Source organism: Diabrotica virgifera, chromosome 4 (genome assembly GCF_917563875.1).
Source record: "Diabrotica virgifera virgifera chromosome 4, PGI_DIABVI_V3a".
NCBI classification, from domain to species: domain Eukaryota; kingdom Metazoa; phylum Arthropoda; class Insecta; order Coleoptera; family Chrysomelidae; genus Diabrotica; species Diabrotica virgifera.
The window spans coordinates 104,837,465-104,853,989 of record NC_065446.1 but is presented as its reverse complement, the minus strand read 5'-3'; the positions used below and the strand labels follow the sequence as shown (position 1 = coordinate 104,853,989).

Here is a 16,525-nt window from a genome sequence, read left to right as displayed (position 1 = left end):
TAATTAAATTTACCTTTATATAATAATTGTATATCATATCGATATTGTAGAGCAATATATAATTTTTCTGCTTCAATGACAGAAGGTATGAAATATACGTCAATTTGACAATTTCAATTAACAATATGAATTATTTAAGATAGTTGCAATATTTCTCCGCGACTCGCGCACGGTCGTTTCTCGTTTCCCTTCCAAGTACTTGCACACCGCGAATATAAACCGGCGTATCTACCAACACTGTGCTCTAAACAATATCATAGAGCCTCAACAGAAAGGATGCGCTAAGGGTTCTATGGGTTGCAAAGAACAACTGATCATCGACTCAGTCATTTCTAACCAGGCATTCACCAAAAAAAGGAACCTCTTTACTGCCTTTATTGACTACAAAAAGGCCTTTGATTCAGTGCCGCATGAATGGCTTATAGATATATTGAGAATATACAAAAAGGATGATAACATAGTGACCTTTTTAAGTCATATAATGGCAAGTTGCAAGACTAAAATTCTCCTCCAAATACCTGGTGAAAACAATATCGAAACGGAAAATATCGCAATCAACCGGGGCCTGTTTCAAGGAGACTCGCTGAGTCCATTGTGGCTCTGTTTGGCTATGAACCCTCTATCACAGCTATTAAACTCCACTGACTCAGGTTTTAGCATTAAAAACAACAATACTGTAGTAGCGAAGCTTAATCATCTGTTGTATATGGATGATTTGAAATTGATGGCTTCTACTCGAGACAATCTAGAAGAGATGCTAGAAACAGTAGAAACATTCTCTAATGATATTAATATGCACTTTGGACTAGACAAGTGCCGTATTTTAAATATAGTCAGAGGAAAAGTACAGCCCGGAGGATTCGATATGCAAAATGGCCAGAACATCGAGGCCATGGGTGAAAACGATATATACAAATATCTTGGAGTAAAGCAGGCGCGGAAAATTGACCATAAGCAATTGAAAACTGAAATAACTACTGAGTTTATACGAAGGATAAAACAGCTGCTTCGTTCACAGCTTAACAGTAAAAATTTGTTTAAGGCACTAAACACCTACGCTTGTTCCGCGCTTAGCTATTCATTTGGTATTGTTAAGTGGACAAAAACAGATATAGAAAATCTTCAGCGAAAAGTAAGAACGCACCTCACAAAGGCACAAAAACACCATCCAAAAAGTGCAGTAGAAAGAACGACATTACCAAGGAATTTAGGAGGAAGAGGACTTATGGATATAAGTGAGCAATTAGACAAACAAATTGCTAATTTAAGATCTTATTTTCAGATGCAGGCTGAAACATCTACTCTACATCGCGCTATCTGCGCAGTAGATGACACAACACCGATAAAACTGAGGGAAGCAGAACTGCGCATAAACCACCTTACTAAGGACGAAAAAGTGCGCGCCTGGATGGGTAAACCTCTGCACGGGCGACATCCCAATGAGGTCAGCCAAGATTATGTCGACAATATAGCGTCGAACTACTGGTTGACTTCAGGAAAGATGTTCCCTGAAACGGAGGGTTCATTACTGGCCATTCAGGATCAGGTTATACCAACCAGAAATTACCTGAAATATATCATCAAAGACCCTCATGTTCAAAACGACAGATGCCGATATGGATGTCAAGCCCAAGAAACCATCCAACATCTTACAGGGGGCTGCCAGGCATTTGCTGCAACTTTGCTGAACGGCATGACGCAGTGGGAAAAATCCTTCATCAGGAGATAGCTATCAAGCTGGGACTTCTCCAAACCGACCATCTCTCATATTATCAATACGTCCCTGAGAGTATGCTTGAGGATGGCAACTACAAGCTATACTGGGACCGCACTGTGCTCACAGACCAAACAGTGGCGCATAATAGACCAGATCTCGTATTAGTCAATAAATTAACGAGACAAACAACCCTCATTGATGTGGCGATTCCTAACAACAATAATCTACGTACTAAATTTACTGAAAAGATCGCCAAGTACAGAGATCTGTAAATTCAAATACGGAGAAAATGGAGAATGAAAAGTACCCAGACGATACCGATTATTATGTCTACTACTGGAGTCATTCCGAAGACCCTCCTCGAAAGCATAAAGAAGCTGGGTCTTAATAAACATCTTTATAAGACCATGCAGAAAGCAGTACTACTCGCAACGGCCAGATGTGTACGAAAATTTTTGGGAGATACACCTGCATACCAAGTCACCTAGGGCTCGATAACACGGAAAGAGTCCCACCAGAGCTCAATCCTTTTGATACCGTAGGTATCTGGGATGAGTCAATTTTCCCCTTAGAGGGAGTGTGAGCCGTATGGCTAAATCTGGATAATAATAATAGCCTTTATTGCCCAACAGTTTCCCATTTACAGAGCAAATTTTACAAGGATTTTTATAACAGCACACACGAATAAAGATACTAAAGTAAAGAAAAATAAAAGAATACTAAAATAAAGAAAGAAACAGAAAAAATAAAATACATAAATTTGTAACTTACTTTCACACATTCAAAATATGTGCCCGTGATTTATTTTTAAGTTCACATTCGCTGCACGTGAATATATCACAAACACATACTAATTTATTAGCATTACGGCACATTAGATTTAATGGTGATTTGTACAAAATATAGTTTGTGCTCTGTTACATAAAAATATATTATGTTGTTTGGATGTTAATCTAGGAACCCATATATTAATTTGTGAAAGTAACTTAGCACAATCTACTTTATTGTTCAACAATTTATGAAGAAATATGGCAGAAGCTTGATTTCTACGCTTTTCTAACGAGACAAAGTCAAACTGATTGAGTAAGTTCAAGTAACTACAACCTCTAGGAGGATAAACTCCTGTCAGTTTAAAGCTTAAATGTTTTAAAAATTTCTTTTGAACTTTCTCAATAGTGGATGCATATTGAATGTATATTGGGTTCCAAATAATTGATCCATATTCTAATTTCGGTCTTATTAAACTTCAATATAGTGAGGTTAGTGCAAACAGGTTATGAACATTTTTACAATTACGAGTAACAAATCCATACGTACGATATGCAGCATTGACAATTACATTGATGTGTTCGTTAAAAGTAAGCTGTGAATCAAAATAAATTCCTAAATTAACAGTGTTGCTTCTCTCCAGTACTGTATCGTCAATCGTATAACGATACACGACTGGATTATTTTTACGACTACATGTTAAAATTTTACATTTAGAAATATTTAAATAAAGGTGATTATTCAGACACCACTCCAGGAGGTGATTTCAATGCACATGTGGGCCAAACCAAGACAGGATATGAAACAATACATGGGGGATTAGGCTTTGGAACTAGAAATGAAGCTGGAGATGACATGCTTGAATTAGCAACAGCATTGGATATGGCGATTGTTAACACATTCTTTAAAAAGAGAGAAACTCAACTTATTACCTACAAAAGTGGACAACATCAATCCCAAATAGACTACTTCATGATAAGGAAAGAAGACATACGTGAATGCAAGGACTGCAAGGTAATAGTGAGTGAGACAGTAAGCCAACAACATAAGCTGCTTCTTCTGGACATCGAAGTAAAAAGCGAAACTAAACAAAAATATCGGAGAGGACCACAAAAAATCAAATGGTGGCTGCTGAAAGATGAGAAAGAAGGTCTATTCAGGAGAAGAATAGTAGAAAAAATATGTTGGAACATGAAAGGAAGCCCTAATACAATTTGGAGAAAAATGGCCAGTAGTATTAGAGAGACTGCTATTGAAATACTTGGGAAAACGTCAGGAAAAAAGTTTGAGAATAAAGAGACTTGGTGGTGGTCAAACGAAGTACAAGGAAAAATAAAAGAGAAGAGAAAATTATATAAAAAGTGGCAAGAAACCAGATCCGACACAGATCTTCAAAACTATATGGTGGCGAAAAAGAAAGCGAAAGTAGCAGTAGCAAAAGCCAAAGCAGAAGCGTATTCAAACCTATATGATCAACTTGATACCAGGGAAGGCGAAACGAAGATATATAAAATAGCCAAACAGAGAGCAAGGAAAGCAAAAGATTTTAATCAGATTAGATGTATCCGAGATGAAAATAATAAAATACTAGTTCACGAAAGGGAAGTCAAAAAGAGATGGAGAAAGTACTTTGACAGCTTATTAAATGAAGAATTTGACAGACAGCCTGTAGAGTCAACGGAGACAGTAGCAGCAATGGTCACCAAAATAACCAACGAGGAAGTGGCTCAAGCGCTTCAAAAAATAAAGAAAGGAAAAGCGGTAGGACCAGATGATATTCCTGGGGAAGTATGGAGAGCATTGGGAGAGACAGGAACAAGGTGGCTAGCAGGTCTATTTAATAGAATTATGGAAGTCGGACAAATGCCAGACGAATGGAGAAGCAGTATACTGGTACCTGTTTACAAAAACAAGGGAGATATACAACAATGTACAAACTACAGGGCTATAAAACTGCTTAGCCACACCATGAAAATATGGGAAAGAGTAATTGACAGACGGATACGTGAAGAGACCGAAATATCCGAGAATCAATTTGGCTTTATGCAGGGTAGATCAACAACAGATGCAATTTTCATTATAAGGCAGTTGATGGAAAAATACAGGAGTAAAGAAACAAACGCTCATATGGTATTCATTGATCTTGAGAAAGCATATGATAGAGTCCCTCGAGAGATTCTGTGGTGGGCACTCAATAAGAAAGGAGTCCCTGGTGAATATGTAAAGATTGTGAGGGATATGTATGAGGGAGTAACGACTAGTGTTAGGACAGGTGTGGGAGAGACTGATAAATTTCATGTGAAAGTAGGATTGCACCAAGGCTCTGTGCTTAGTCCGTATTTATTCTCATTAGTTTTGGACCAGATAACAGCGAAACTACAGGGTAACATTCCATGGTGCTTAATGTATGCTGATGATGTCGTGTTAGTAGGAAATAGTGAAAGAGACTTAGAACAAAAACTGGAACAGTGGAGACAAGCTCTGGAGGAAAAAGGTTTAAAACTTAGTAGGACAAAAACAGAGTATTTGGAATGTTCATTTAAAGATGGAGCTACTACAAATAAAATGGTATCTTTGGATGGTGAAATGATTGTGAAAAGCAATAGTTTTAAGTACCTAGGATCGGTATTACAGAGTAATGGAGAAATAGATGGAGATGCATGCAGTAGAATTAGGGCTGGATGGATGAAGTGGAAAGAAGTGAGTGGTGTGTTGTGTGACAGAAAAATTCCAATGAAGCTGAAGGGAAAATTCTATAAAACAGCCATAAGACCGGCTATGATGTACGGAACTGAATGTTGGGCAGTGAAAAAGAAAGAGGAACAACGAATGCATGTGGCGGAAATGAGAATGCTTAGATGGATGAGTGGAGTGACAAAGAAGGATAAAATTAGAAATGAGTATATTAGGGGAAGTCTAGGTGTGGCACCAATTGATGCCAAAATGAGAGAGCATAGGTTAAGATGGTTCGGTCATGTTCAACGTCGAGACGTTAATCACCCAATACGAAGAATAGCTGAAGTGCAGATTCCTGGAAGGAGTAGGAGAGGAAGACCAAAGAAGACCTGGGGGGAGGCGATAAGGCAGGACATGTTGGTAAAGGGGATTAACATTGATATGACCCAAGACAGAATTGTGTGGAGAAATGCAATTAGGGAAGCCGACCCCGCATAGGGATAAGGCAAAGAGAATGATGATGATTCAGACACCACTCCTGCAACAAGTTAACTTGCCCCTGCAACCTAATACAGTCATTTAAACAGGAAATGGACATATATAACTTCAGATCGTCTGCAAACATTAATTTGTTATCCTCAAGTACGTTACATAGATCATTTATAAAGATTATAAATAACAATGGTCCTAGATTAGACCCTTGGGGAACCCCACTTGTAGCAAGATAAGTGTCCGAACAAAAACCATTATAACAAACACACTGTTTACGTTGTGTTAAGTAGGATTGTAATAAATTATAATATGTATTATTGATACCCAGAATTTTAAGTTTCTGAAGTAGTATTGAATGGTTAATTTTATCGAAAGCCTTCGAGAAATCCGTGTATACCACGTCAACTTGTCCTCTATCGTCTAAATTTTCACATAGATACTGACTGAACACGGTTAGGTTGGTGACAGTTGATCGTGCGTTCATAAATCCATGTTGATGAACAGATATTATATTTCTAGCTGACAGATATATGCGGGAGTACACAACAGACTCAAAGATTTTAGCAAAATTATTTAAAATGGATATTGGTCTATAATTAGAGATGTTAGTACGATTTTCGGATTTGTATATAGGACAAACTTTAGCTGTTTTCCATACATCTGGAAAAACTGATGATTTTAGAATCAAGTTGAAAAGTGTACAAAGTGGCCTAGTTAGTACATGCAGGCAATCTTTTAATAGAAATGAAGGTATTTTGTCAGGTCCTGAAGTAAATTTATTCTTCAATTTTTTTCCAGCTGCTAAAATTTCAAGTTCACTTATAGGTTCACAACTGATATCTAAAAAAGTATTGGGATCAAAATTGAAACCTAAATTTCCCTCATGTATCTCAGGTAGAGAATACACACTTTCAAAAAATGTTCTGAATGCATTTACTATTCTCTGAGGAGTATTAAATATTTCATCATTATAAACCATTTGTCCAGGAATTCTAGAAGACTTTTTATTATTTACAAATTTCCAAAAAAAATTTTGTTTATCTTTTAGTTTCATTTGCACCGGTTGTAAATAAAGTGAATATGCTTCCTTAATTTTTTGTTTTACTAGTAGCCTAACTCTACTGAACTGTACGTAATAATCATTATTTTTGGTTTTTTTAAATTTTTAATGTAATTTAGCTTTTTCCTTAATAAGTTTTATGACCTCACTTGAATACCAACTAGGATATTTATGCTTAAAATTTTTATAAACTGGCACATGGCAATCGATGATTTCATAAAACCTATCATAGAAATTTCGCAATGCTTGGTTGACGTTGCTGAAATTTTCCAGAAAAGCCCAGTCGGTGTAAAAGAATTCAATATACATTGACATATAGTCGGCTTTTTTAAAGTTATAAGTTTTAGCACTCATGCTTGCATCAAAATTGTTTTGTTTAGTAAAGATAGCTTTAAGTTCAATTGATAAAGAGGGGTGGTACGCATCTTCGTGTACCAGTGGAAGAGCATCACGAGATACAGAACAATCAATATTTGAAACTATTAAATCCAGTAATTTATTGTGATTATTTGGAATATTGTTGTATTGTTTCATGTTATAAAACGCTAATAAGTTGTTAATGGAATTTGTTTTACGATCATTAAGATTATTTTGCACATAATTTGGGCAGTTAAAATCACCAATTATCATAACACTAACCGAATTCAAAATATTCCAATCCTCAAGAACTTCTAAAAAAACTGTTAAACTCATCAAGCGATATAGATGGTGGAATGTAAATAACTGCCAAATAAAAAGATTTGAAAGATACATACAATTTGCACACCAAGAAGTCGATTTCGGTAAAATTTTCAGCAAACAGTGACGTATCAACTAACTCAGACTTAATACTAGTAGCTACAGCAAAAAGTACACCACCACCACAAGTTAACCCAACTTGATCAAATTTACGATCACTTCGATAAACTTCATAGTTACCCGGAAATAATTCACTAGAATTTACTTCCGGTTTCAACCAGGTTTCACTTAATGCTACAACACTATATTCGCAATCACTCACACTTGAAGAGAACATGTCTATTTTACTGTTAAGTCCTCTGACGTTTTGATAGTAAACTTTGATTTCTTCGTTAGGCAGGCCGCACATCAAAGAAACATGAAACGTAAATTACGTTTCATGGAAATAAACCAATGCTAAACAAATATATGTTCGGCCATTTATGAAACTCTCCGAAAATAAAAATGTATCATGAGCATGAATCACACTCGTTTCATTGGTAGGCGGACTTTGAGATTTGTTTAGCAGTGTTTTCTTTTCATGAAACATGTTTTTCGTTTCATGTTTCATGTTTTTCGTTTCATGTTTCTTTGGTGTGCGGCTTGGCTTACAGATACTGTTGGGTTGACTTAGTTTAAAGATACTATTTTTGGAACATCGTTGATATATTTTATCCGACAGTTAATATCACCAGAGTTTTTCCTATAGCATAGCTCTTGTTTAACTTTTTTATAATATTCTAATTGCCGTCTAGTACGATCCGCAGAAATCCCTATATTTTTGTAATTTTTCTTTGCTTTAAGTTTATTAGAGTTTATTAATATTTTCCTCGCAATATCTTCATTTTCAACTGTAATCTTTGGATGACCTTTTAATAGTTTTTCAATAAACTTTTTATACCATTGTACAAACGAAGTTTTTACTTCAGTATGGTATTTTGTTTTATTGCCAAACCTTTTTTGGATCCATCAAATAGAGGTTTTAGTTGTATATGTAGCTAATCGTAATAATAATTTTTAGCTTTGGAAGTTTGGCAAAAACTGGAAACCCTTAATCTATCTTACAATCAAATAACATCTCTTCCTGCATCTCTCTGTAAACTAGTAGCACTAAGAAGATTATATGTAAATGACAATCAATTAGATTTTGAAGGAATACCATCTGGTATTGGAAAACTTAGTAACTTGGAACTTTTTTCAGCGGCCAACAACAGAATTGAAATGATTCCCGAAGGTCTATGCAGGTATGTCAATTATTGTGTATTATAGATTGTCCACAAGATGTTATATTTGAAATTATATTAATAGTACATAATTTCATGCATTCTTCATTATTTTATTGATATATTTTGCTTTTCTTGTATTATCAGCAGTATATGTCCTGTTCGTTGACTTTAAGCAGACCTACCATAGGGTAAAGAGATAGCAGATGTGCGAACTAATGAAAGAGATGGGCCTACCAAGTCAAATTATCAGGATGGTAAAAATTACTATAGATAACACAACAAACGAAATGGCATAGAAGGATCATAAATCAAATCATATATCAAAGGATAAAAAATCAAAAGCAAAGAAAAATGCAGGAAAGAATCTTTAAAAATGGCCATCAATTTAAAGCATTCTCAGACGATCTAACACTATTAACAAGTAAGAAAGAACTAAAAAGATTAATGAACGCTATAATTAAAGAGGCAAAAAAATTTGTGCTTGTAATAAATAAAAAAAGACAAAATACATGATAATGGGAGAAACAGATAATAAAAAGAATACAATTTCACATTGGAGAGGAAAGAAGAAAATACATGCATGTTTAAAAGAGTTTCAGAATTTACTTACCTGGGTGAAAAATTAGATGAAAAGGGACATAAGCAAGGCAAGGAGATAAAGGCAATAATAGCAAAAAGAAACAAAAAGAATGGAGCATTGCGATCATTAATGAACTCCAAATATGTCTCGAGAAAAGCAAAAATTAGAATCTACAAAGTTATCAGGTCTACAGCACAGTTACATATGCATGCGAAATTTGGGTGTTTAAAAAATCAGAAATAGACCGTTTAGAAAGATGGGATAGGAAAATACAAAGAGCCGAGAAGTAATAATAAAGAACCGTATAATGAACCAAAAATAATGACAGTAATCAACGCACAGGGAATATCATATTTAGGACACATTGAAAGAATGGGAAAGGAAAAAATGTCAAAAATGGTACTAACACGAAAGACAATACAAAACGCTGGACGGAAGGGCCGCCCGAGAACTTTATCGTACCGATCTATTATCGTTATGGTACTAGATACTGGCATTCTATAAAAATAACAAAATTACTCGTTATTTTGATATTTTAGAAACACATTCTGTACTTGAAAGTATTTTATGGTTCTACGCATCATTAATTCTTGCATTTGAGAAAATGTTCGATGCCATATTTCGGGGACACACTATAGATGTATAGATTATTGCATAAATCAATAGAATATTATAGTCATACCTTCATTTCAAATTAGTTCCTTTTTCTGAGAAATTAATAGTTTACAATATTTGCATTTCATTCTATTTCGATTAGCCAGTCAATGCGCGAGATTAAGAACACGATATTATCTCCAAATTCTATCCTACTGCATGGATTTTAATGAAATTTTGGGAGTAGTCTAATCTCCTAATTCAAAGTATATCCTATATACTATGGCGCTTTTATCATGGGGGAGGTTCCCACCACTTCTCAGGGGTGAAATATTTTTTATTTTCGAATTACATGGAGAAAAAGGAAGATTTTTAAGAAAATTTAAAAATTCATTCTATAATTTGATCACATGTTTTACAAAAACCATTCATTTTAAACCCGTTCAACTTTTTGAAAGTAGAAATAACACTATATTAAAAGGTATTGCAAAAGAAAAACAATGCATTTAAATTATGGTGGATGGGGAGTTAAATGTATATACTATTCATTTTTCCCTAAAGTACATTAGTCATATTTTTTTTTTGCACCATATCTCGCTTAGTTTGTGTGTAACCGACATTTAACAGTGCTCGTTTTAAAGGCCTTTTCAAACACTACAAAAGGTGTTGGTAGCATGATACACCTAAAACCTACCGTTCCTCTGTTATTTCAAGTTGAATACACCAATTTGAGCATGCACCAAAAAACAAACTATTTTCACCTACCATATCTCTTTTTGTATTATAAATAGAACATTTACGAAGGAACGAATCTCTTTATTATTTATAATCTAAAAAAATGTTTTATATAGTGTTTTTAGTTCGATGCATAGTTTTTAAGGTATTCACAAAACATCCGTCCGAAAAGGTGTCATTTTTCAAGGAAAATGGCCAATTTTTAACTACGCATAACTAAAAAATTATTGAGTTCTCAAAAAAAAGTATGGACCAGTTTTTGCTTAGAAATAGGTTCTTTAGCCACTTCCGTGCTTATTTTGACCAACAAATTTTCCACCCCCTTGAAGAAGTGGGAACCGCCCCAAGATAAAAGCGCCATAGTATATAGGGTAGATTTTGTTTCTTGAGCTATTCCCTACTTACTGTGAAAATATCAAGTACATCAGTGTAGTAAGATGGAATTCGGAGCCAAACACCCTCATTGACTGCCCTACAATAATGCTCTGCTATGATCGCGTGAGAGAGGACACACATAAGATTATAGCAAAATTTCTATTTACCGTAACTTTTCGAGTTTTTGAGCTACAGCAATGAATTTTATGTCATTGGAAAGGTAATTTTGCATTCTTTCAAAATATGTAAAAATATACAGGGCGTATCTAAAAAAATTAAGATTTTTTATTCATTTCCGGTTTAACCGGGAGCCATATTTTTGGTAAAATTTATTGTGATAATAGATAATAAAGTACCATATATGTCTGCAAAATTTCAAATTTTAGTTTCTATTAAGAAGGAAGTTACGGACACTAGAATATTTTTTTATAAAAAATTCGTAACTCCCCTCCTATGGGGAGTTAAGAAATCTGACTAATGTCATTCAATTTACTGAAAGGATATCAAAAATATATCAAAAAATAAAAAAATTCCTTGGAGCCATTTTTGAGAAAATCTAGTTCAAATTTATGTCAAATTTTGACCCCTTAAATATAGGCAACCTGTAACTTTTTCTGAAAAACGATAACATCCTTCCTATAGCCCCATCTTTATGCTATATAACGACTTTTTCAAATTAAACTTATCTTAAACAAGTTTTTAGATAGGTAGGGAAATGTGTCGGGTGGGCGGTCGGCCATGCTGGCCGCCATTTTGAATTTGGAAATGTCAAATTCCGTATTTTTATTTACCTATTGATGAGCTTACTTTGAGTTGAATTTCATTCATTTCGGTCAAAATTTGCAAAAATGGGCCCTAAATAACCCCCCTATTTCGGCCCCCCTTTAAGAGGTTTTTTAAAAGCTTAGTTTCTCGACAAAATTCTCTTAAACTTACTCATACCGAATTTCATCAAAATCGGTCCGGTAGTTTTTGCTGGGCGGTGGCGACATACGTACGTACGTACATACTTCCGACATGTTTTTTTTATTTGCTTTTTAGACTCAAGAGAATTAAAACGTCAAAAAAAAGTGAAATCTGAAAAAAATTTTTTTTGCACGATCCTATAAATTTATCTATTATACTATACTACGTATATAGTACGATAAAGTAATATTATACTATACTACGTATATACTCGTAGTACGATAAAGTAAAAACGAAGAGAAGGTAGACCAAGAAGCAGATAGAAGGACAGAGTATATGAAGACTTACAAAAAAGTAATATTGATAATTGGAGAGAAAAAGCATTGGACATATACTGTACATTTCTCCACAAGGAGTTGTGGAAACAGACACATTTCCTAATGAAGTTCCATTCACCTGTTCACAGCAGCAGCATCAAGCATGGATTTACAGTGTTGATTGTAAAGCTTCTTAAAGAAGTTGGCACAGAAAGAATAACTTAAATTACTTTATTCATTTATTATTAATACAATTAACTTTTTTCAGATGTGGTTCTTTAAAGAAACTCAATCTTAGTTCAAATCGCTTGATAACTTTACCAGATGCTGTTCATCTTCTCACTGACTTGGTAAACTTGGACCTGAGAAACAATCCAGATCTAATCATGCCTCCAAAGCCTGTGGAAGCCACCAGAGGTGCCGGAATTGAATTCTATAACATCGATTTTTCTTTGCAAAACCAATTGAGACTTGCAGGTGCACATGTGCCGGCTCCAACACCTGTTCAAAGTAAGTTTTTAATGCATTTTATTAAGTTTTAAATCTGTTGGACAATAGAAAGATTTTTGAAGTTATACTTCTTTAGGCACGAGGGTGAATTTTTACATTCCCTGGCGCATGCGCACACCGACAGTACGGTATTAGTCGCTACATCTTTTAAGTTATGTAGCGCTTAGCCGTAGCGCAAATAAGGTGTGCGTGAAAAGAATATATTATTAGTGTTTTTAGTAAATATATTTATTATAATTTTTATGTCTGTGGATTTGTCTTCCTCCTAATAAGCATTATTGAAAATGTTTATTTTCAATTAATGTATTACATACATTTTGATTGATCACGGTGACAAATTTTGTCACCGTGATTGTAATTATGTCCGAGAAATGATCGACTGAATACAAAAACGCTGGTAGCTGATCGGTAGAGCATTCGCCTAGGGATCGAGAGGTTTGTTCAAAATTGTTCAAATCCCTACAAAGTGATATCCTTTTTTTTTAATTTTTGGTATTCTTTTTGTTCTTTCTAAAATTAGTTTAATATTTAAATACAATACAAAAAAATTAACTCTATAAAATTATCTCTATACTTTGGTAGATATTTTTATTTTAATTTTTCTCTTCCCCTAACAACAGTCTGAACAAAAAACCTTTGATCAGGTATGCTCAGTGGTGGGCAAACTTTTTAATGGGGGGTTAAAGAAATTCTATAGGAGGGCCAGAATTATAGAAAAAATGCATTTTGTGTTAAAGCTTTATGTATACTATCCATAGACCCACGACGGGCCGGATTAAATACTTTCGCGGGCAGGAGTTGGCCCGCGGGCCATACTTTGCCCATCACTGAGATATACGAGTACAGTGATGAGCGCGCTAATAACTGGCACAATTACGCAAATGATGGAAAACATAATACATTGTGAACTAAAAAGAGATGAAACTAGTATATATCATCATATACAGTAACGGCCACCCTACTAGACACATGAGTTTTTACAGCCCTGGTGCGGGAGCACGTCAAATATAATTCTATTTTAGTGACGTCACGTTGCCCAGCAACCGTCGATTCTCCCATTATGAAATTCTATTTTGTGACGTCAGCAAAATAGAATTCTATTTGGCGTGCTCTGGATCCTTCACTCATTGCAATGTTTATTTTTATGTCTAGTGACGTTAAGAACGTCAGAAAATGTATAGAAACTGAATATTAACATAGAAAGTTGACAATTAATAGATCAGCTGCTGTATTTGACGCTTATAGTTGGTCATTTTGTTAAAGTTGTAACAGTTTTAAAGTATTGTAATATTCTTGGTATTAATTAATGTATTTTTTGTATGGAAAAACAATTATTTTGAATAGTTTCTTGAGAGTAACATGACAGAAATGAAAGTCTAATCTGAAAACGGACCGGATTAGCCCATAAGCATAGTAATTAGATACCTACCCATGTATCTAGTAGCGTGGTGCTTACTGTATACCATCAGAACATAAGATGTATGTACATCACAAAGCCTACAAAAATGAATAAAATGTGTTGACGTTAATAGAATGAAAAAAAAATTAATATATTTCAGATCCCAGTAAAGATCCGATTGCAAGGAAGTTAAGACTGAGAAAAGGACGAAGGGACCACGAAGAAGCTGACCAAGATCAAGCAAAAATTTTGAAGGTACAACTTGCTTACTTATTAAAAATTTAGTTTAATACAATTTTTTCTGTAAAGAACTTTAATTTTGATATTTTCAACTCTAATTCCATATTTGGTTTTATATGGTGTATCATTTAAAATTATGATTTTTATGAGTTAATTTAATATTTTAGGGTATGAAAGACATAGCGAAAGAAAAGGAACGAAATTTGCTTGAAGATCCTAAAACTGAATCTGTAAAGTAAGTGAACATCTTACTATATAATATATATAATCATAATCCCTCCTACCGTAAGGTGTAGAGATAATAAACAACTCTTTAATGCTTATGTACAAGTCTGCTCCATTCCTTTTTGTTCCTAGCTAACATCTTGGCTTCTTCCCAGGCTGATCACGATTCTTTAATATTTTTGCTATCGCATCATCCCATGTTTCTTTTGGTCTTCCTCTTCTTCTTCGTGAGTCACTTCTTGCTTCCCATATTGTTCTAGTTGGTCGCTTGCCGTCCATTCTTTGGAGATGCTCCCACCAACTAAGCTGTCTCTTCTATAAATTCTAAAACTGGTTGTACTTTTATATCATTTCTTATTTGCTGATTTCTCATTTTATCCATTCTAGTCACTCTTCTAACTCTTCTTAAGTATTTTATCTCTGCAGCTTGTATTTGACTTTTTATTATTTTTGAAACACCCAGGGTTCACATCCATTTATAGGTGAGTACTGGTCTGTACATTTACATTTGTAACGAGGTCGTTGCGTTGTTGCTCCAGGTAACTAAATCAGTCGAAGAGAAGAGTTCGCTTTTTAAGACATTTTTATTTGGAATCAAAACATACAAAAGATAAGATAATTAGCCTTAATTACTCGTTAATTTCGTTAATAAAATATATTTATAATCTACGCATCGAGCTTGCTGTTCGGGCCGATGTGACGATATTTTGTACATAAATGAATGATTTTGACGATCGCGTGAAATAGGAATTGCTTTTATTAATACGACATGAATGTATAAGGAAAGAGAAGAAAGGGAATCTCGCTCAGCTCGCCAGGTGAAAAGGTATATTAGGGATATACGATCACCGCTCGTATAATGATAGGTAAAATGATAGGTAAGAGGAAAACTGTCGGATTCGCTCAGCTCGCCAAAACAACAGCGGAAAATGGTCGGGAAATACTACCTACATAAACTCACCTCTTATACCTCGCTGTTGTTTATTATTCTTCGATCAACGCTCTAAGAATAATAATCAACTAGGCTTTTCGATCCGACTTTTATATCGTCCAAGACGATATTTTACTTATAGGCTATTGATTATGTTCAAAATAAGAGAGCTAAAAGGAACTACAACGTTAACGGGATTTTATTATCTCATATGGTCAATGGACCTCTAAATTTGAAAAAACCGTGGAGTGCTACCATTTAGATGAATGCGTTTTTGAGAAAGGGGTGAATTAGTCCCTAGGCACAGGGTGAATTAGGGTGAGTTCTATGCACTTTTGGTACAAACAAGTCTACAGGAAAATAGTTCCAGGTTATATTTACTATCAAAATATCACATTTTAAAGTCAAAAATATTTTTTTTTACAAAAATATACTCAAAAGAAAAGCAAGAAAAAAACACGAAAGAAAGCAATTTTGTTTTTTGCCCCATAACTTTTTTCCACAGGGATATCGGTATGGGCATTGCTTCAGCGAAAAATAACATTCATCCTTCCTTTTTGAAATGACTTTTAGTAAAAGTCTCTAGAATTTGCAGTTTCTGAAATATGATTTTTCAAAGTTCGCCACTCACAACATTTTTGGGCCATTTTCCTCATTATTTCGCAAACATTGTTACGTAACTGTTTTCTACGGATTTCTAGGTATATATAATGGTACATTTAGTAGAAAGAGGAGTCAATTACTTTTAAAATGGTCTATTGTGTAAGGTTGTACGACTATATTTAAGCAAGTTATGGTTTTTCAAGATTTTATACTTTTAATGATTTTTGATATTGTTTATGATTATTTTAAAAAATTTTCATTCTGACTTTTTTAAACGCTTTTATTTAGTTCAATAGTTTGCGTCAAATGTTTAGACGTTAATTTGACTGTCTTTTCTTCAATGCAAATGAATGAAAATTTGCAGACATATTCATTCGCGGGAACAATACACGAATAGTAAATATAAAATTTTTTTTCATGTTTATTAATTGTTTAAATAAAAAACGATTTTAAT

The 16,525-nt window shown here is 34.3% G+C and overlaps 1 protein-coding gene across 1 annotated transcript in view; it reads left to right on the top strand.

The window, feature by feature from the left end:
* Positions 1–16,525, top strand: part of LOC114328125 (protein flightless-1) — a 115,130-nt gene that overhangs the window by 11,777 nt on the left and 86,828 nt on the right. Inside the window, exons 4-7 of the mRNA XM_028276902.2 lie at positions 8,452–8,674; positions 12,432–12,673; positions 14,233–14,327; positions 14,480–14,547. Coding sequence (XP_028132703.2) covers positions 8,452–8,674; positions 12,432–12,673; positions 14,233–14,327; positions 14,480–14,547 — 628 coding nt within the window. The remainder of the gene's footprint in view (positions 1–8,451; positions 8,675–12,431; positions 12,674–14,232; positions 14,328–14,479; positions 14,548–16,525) is intronic.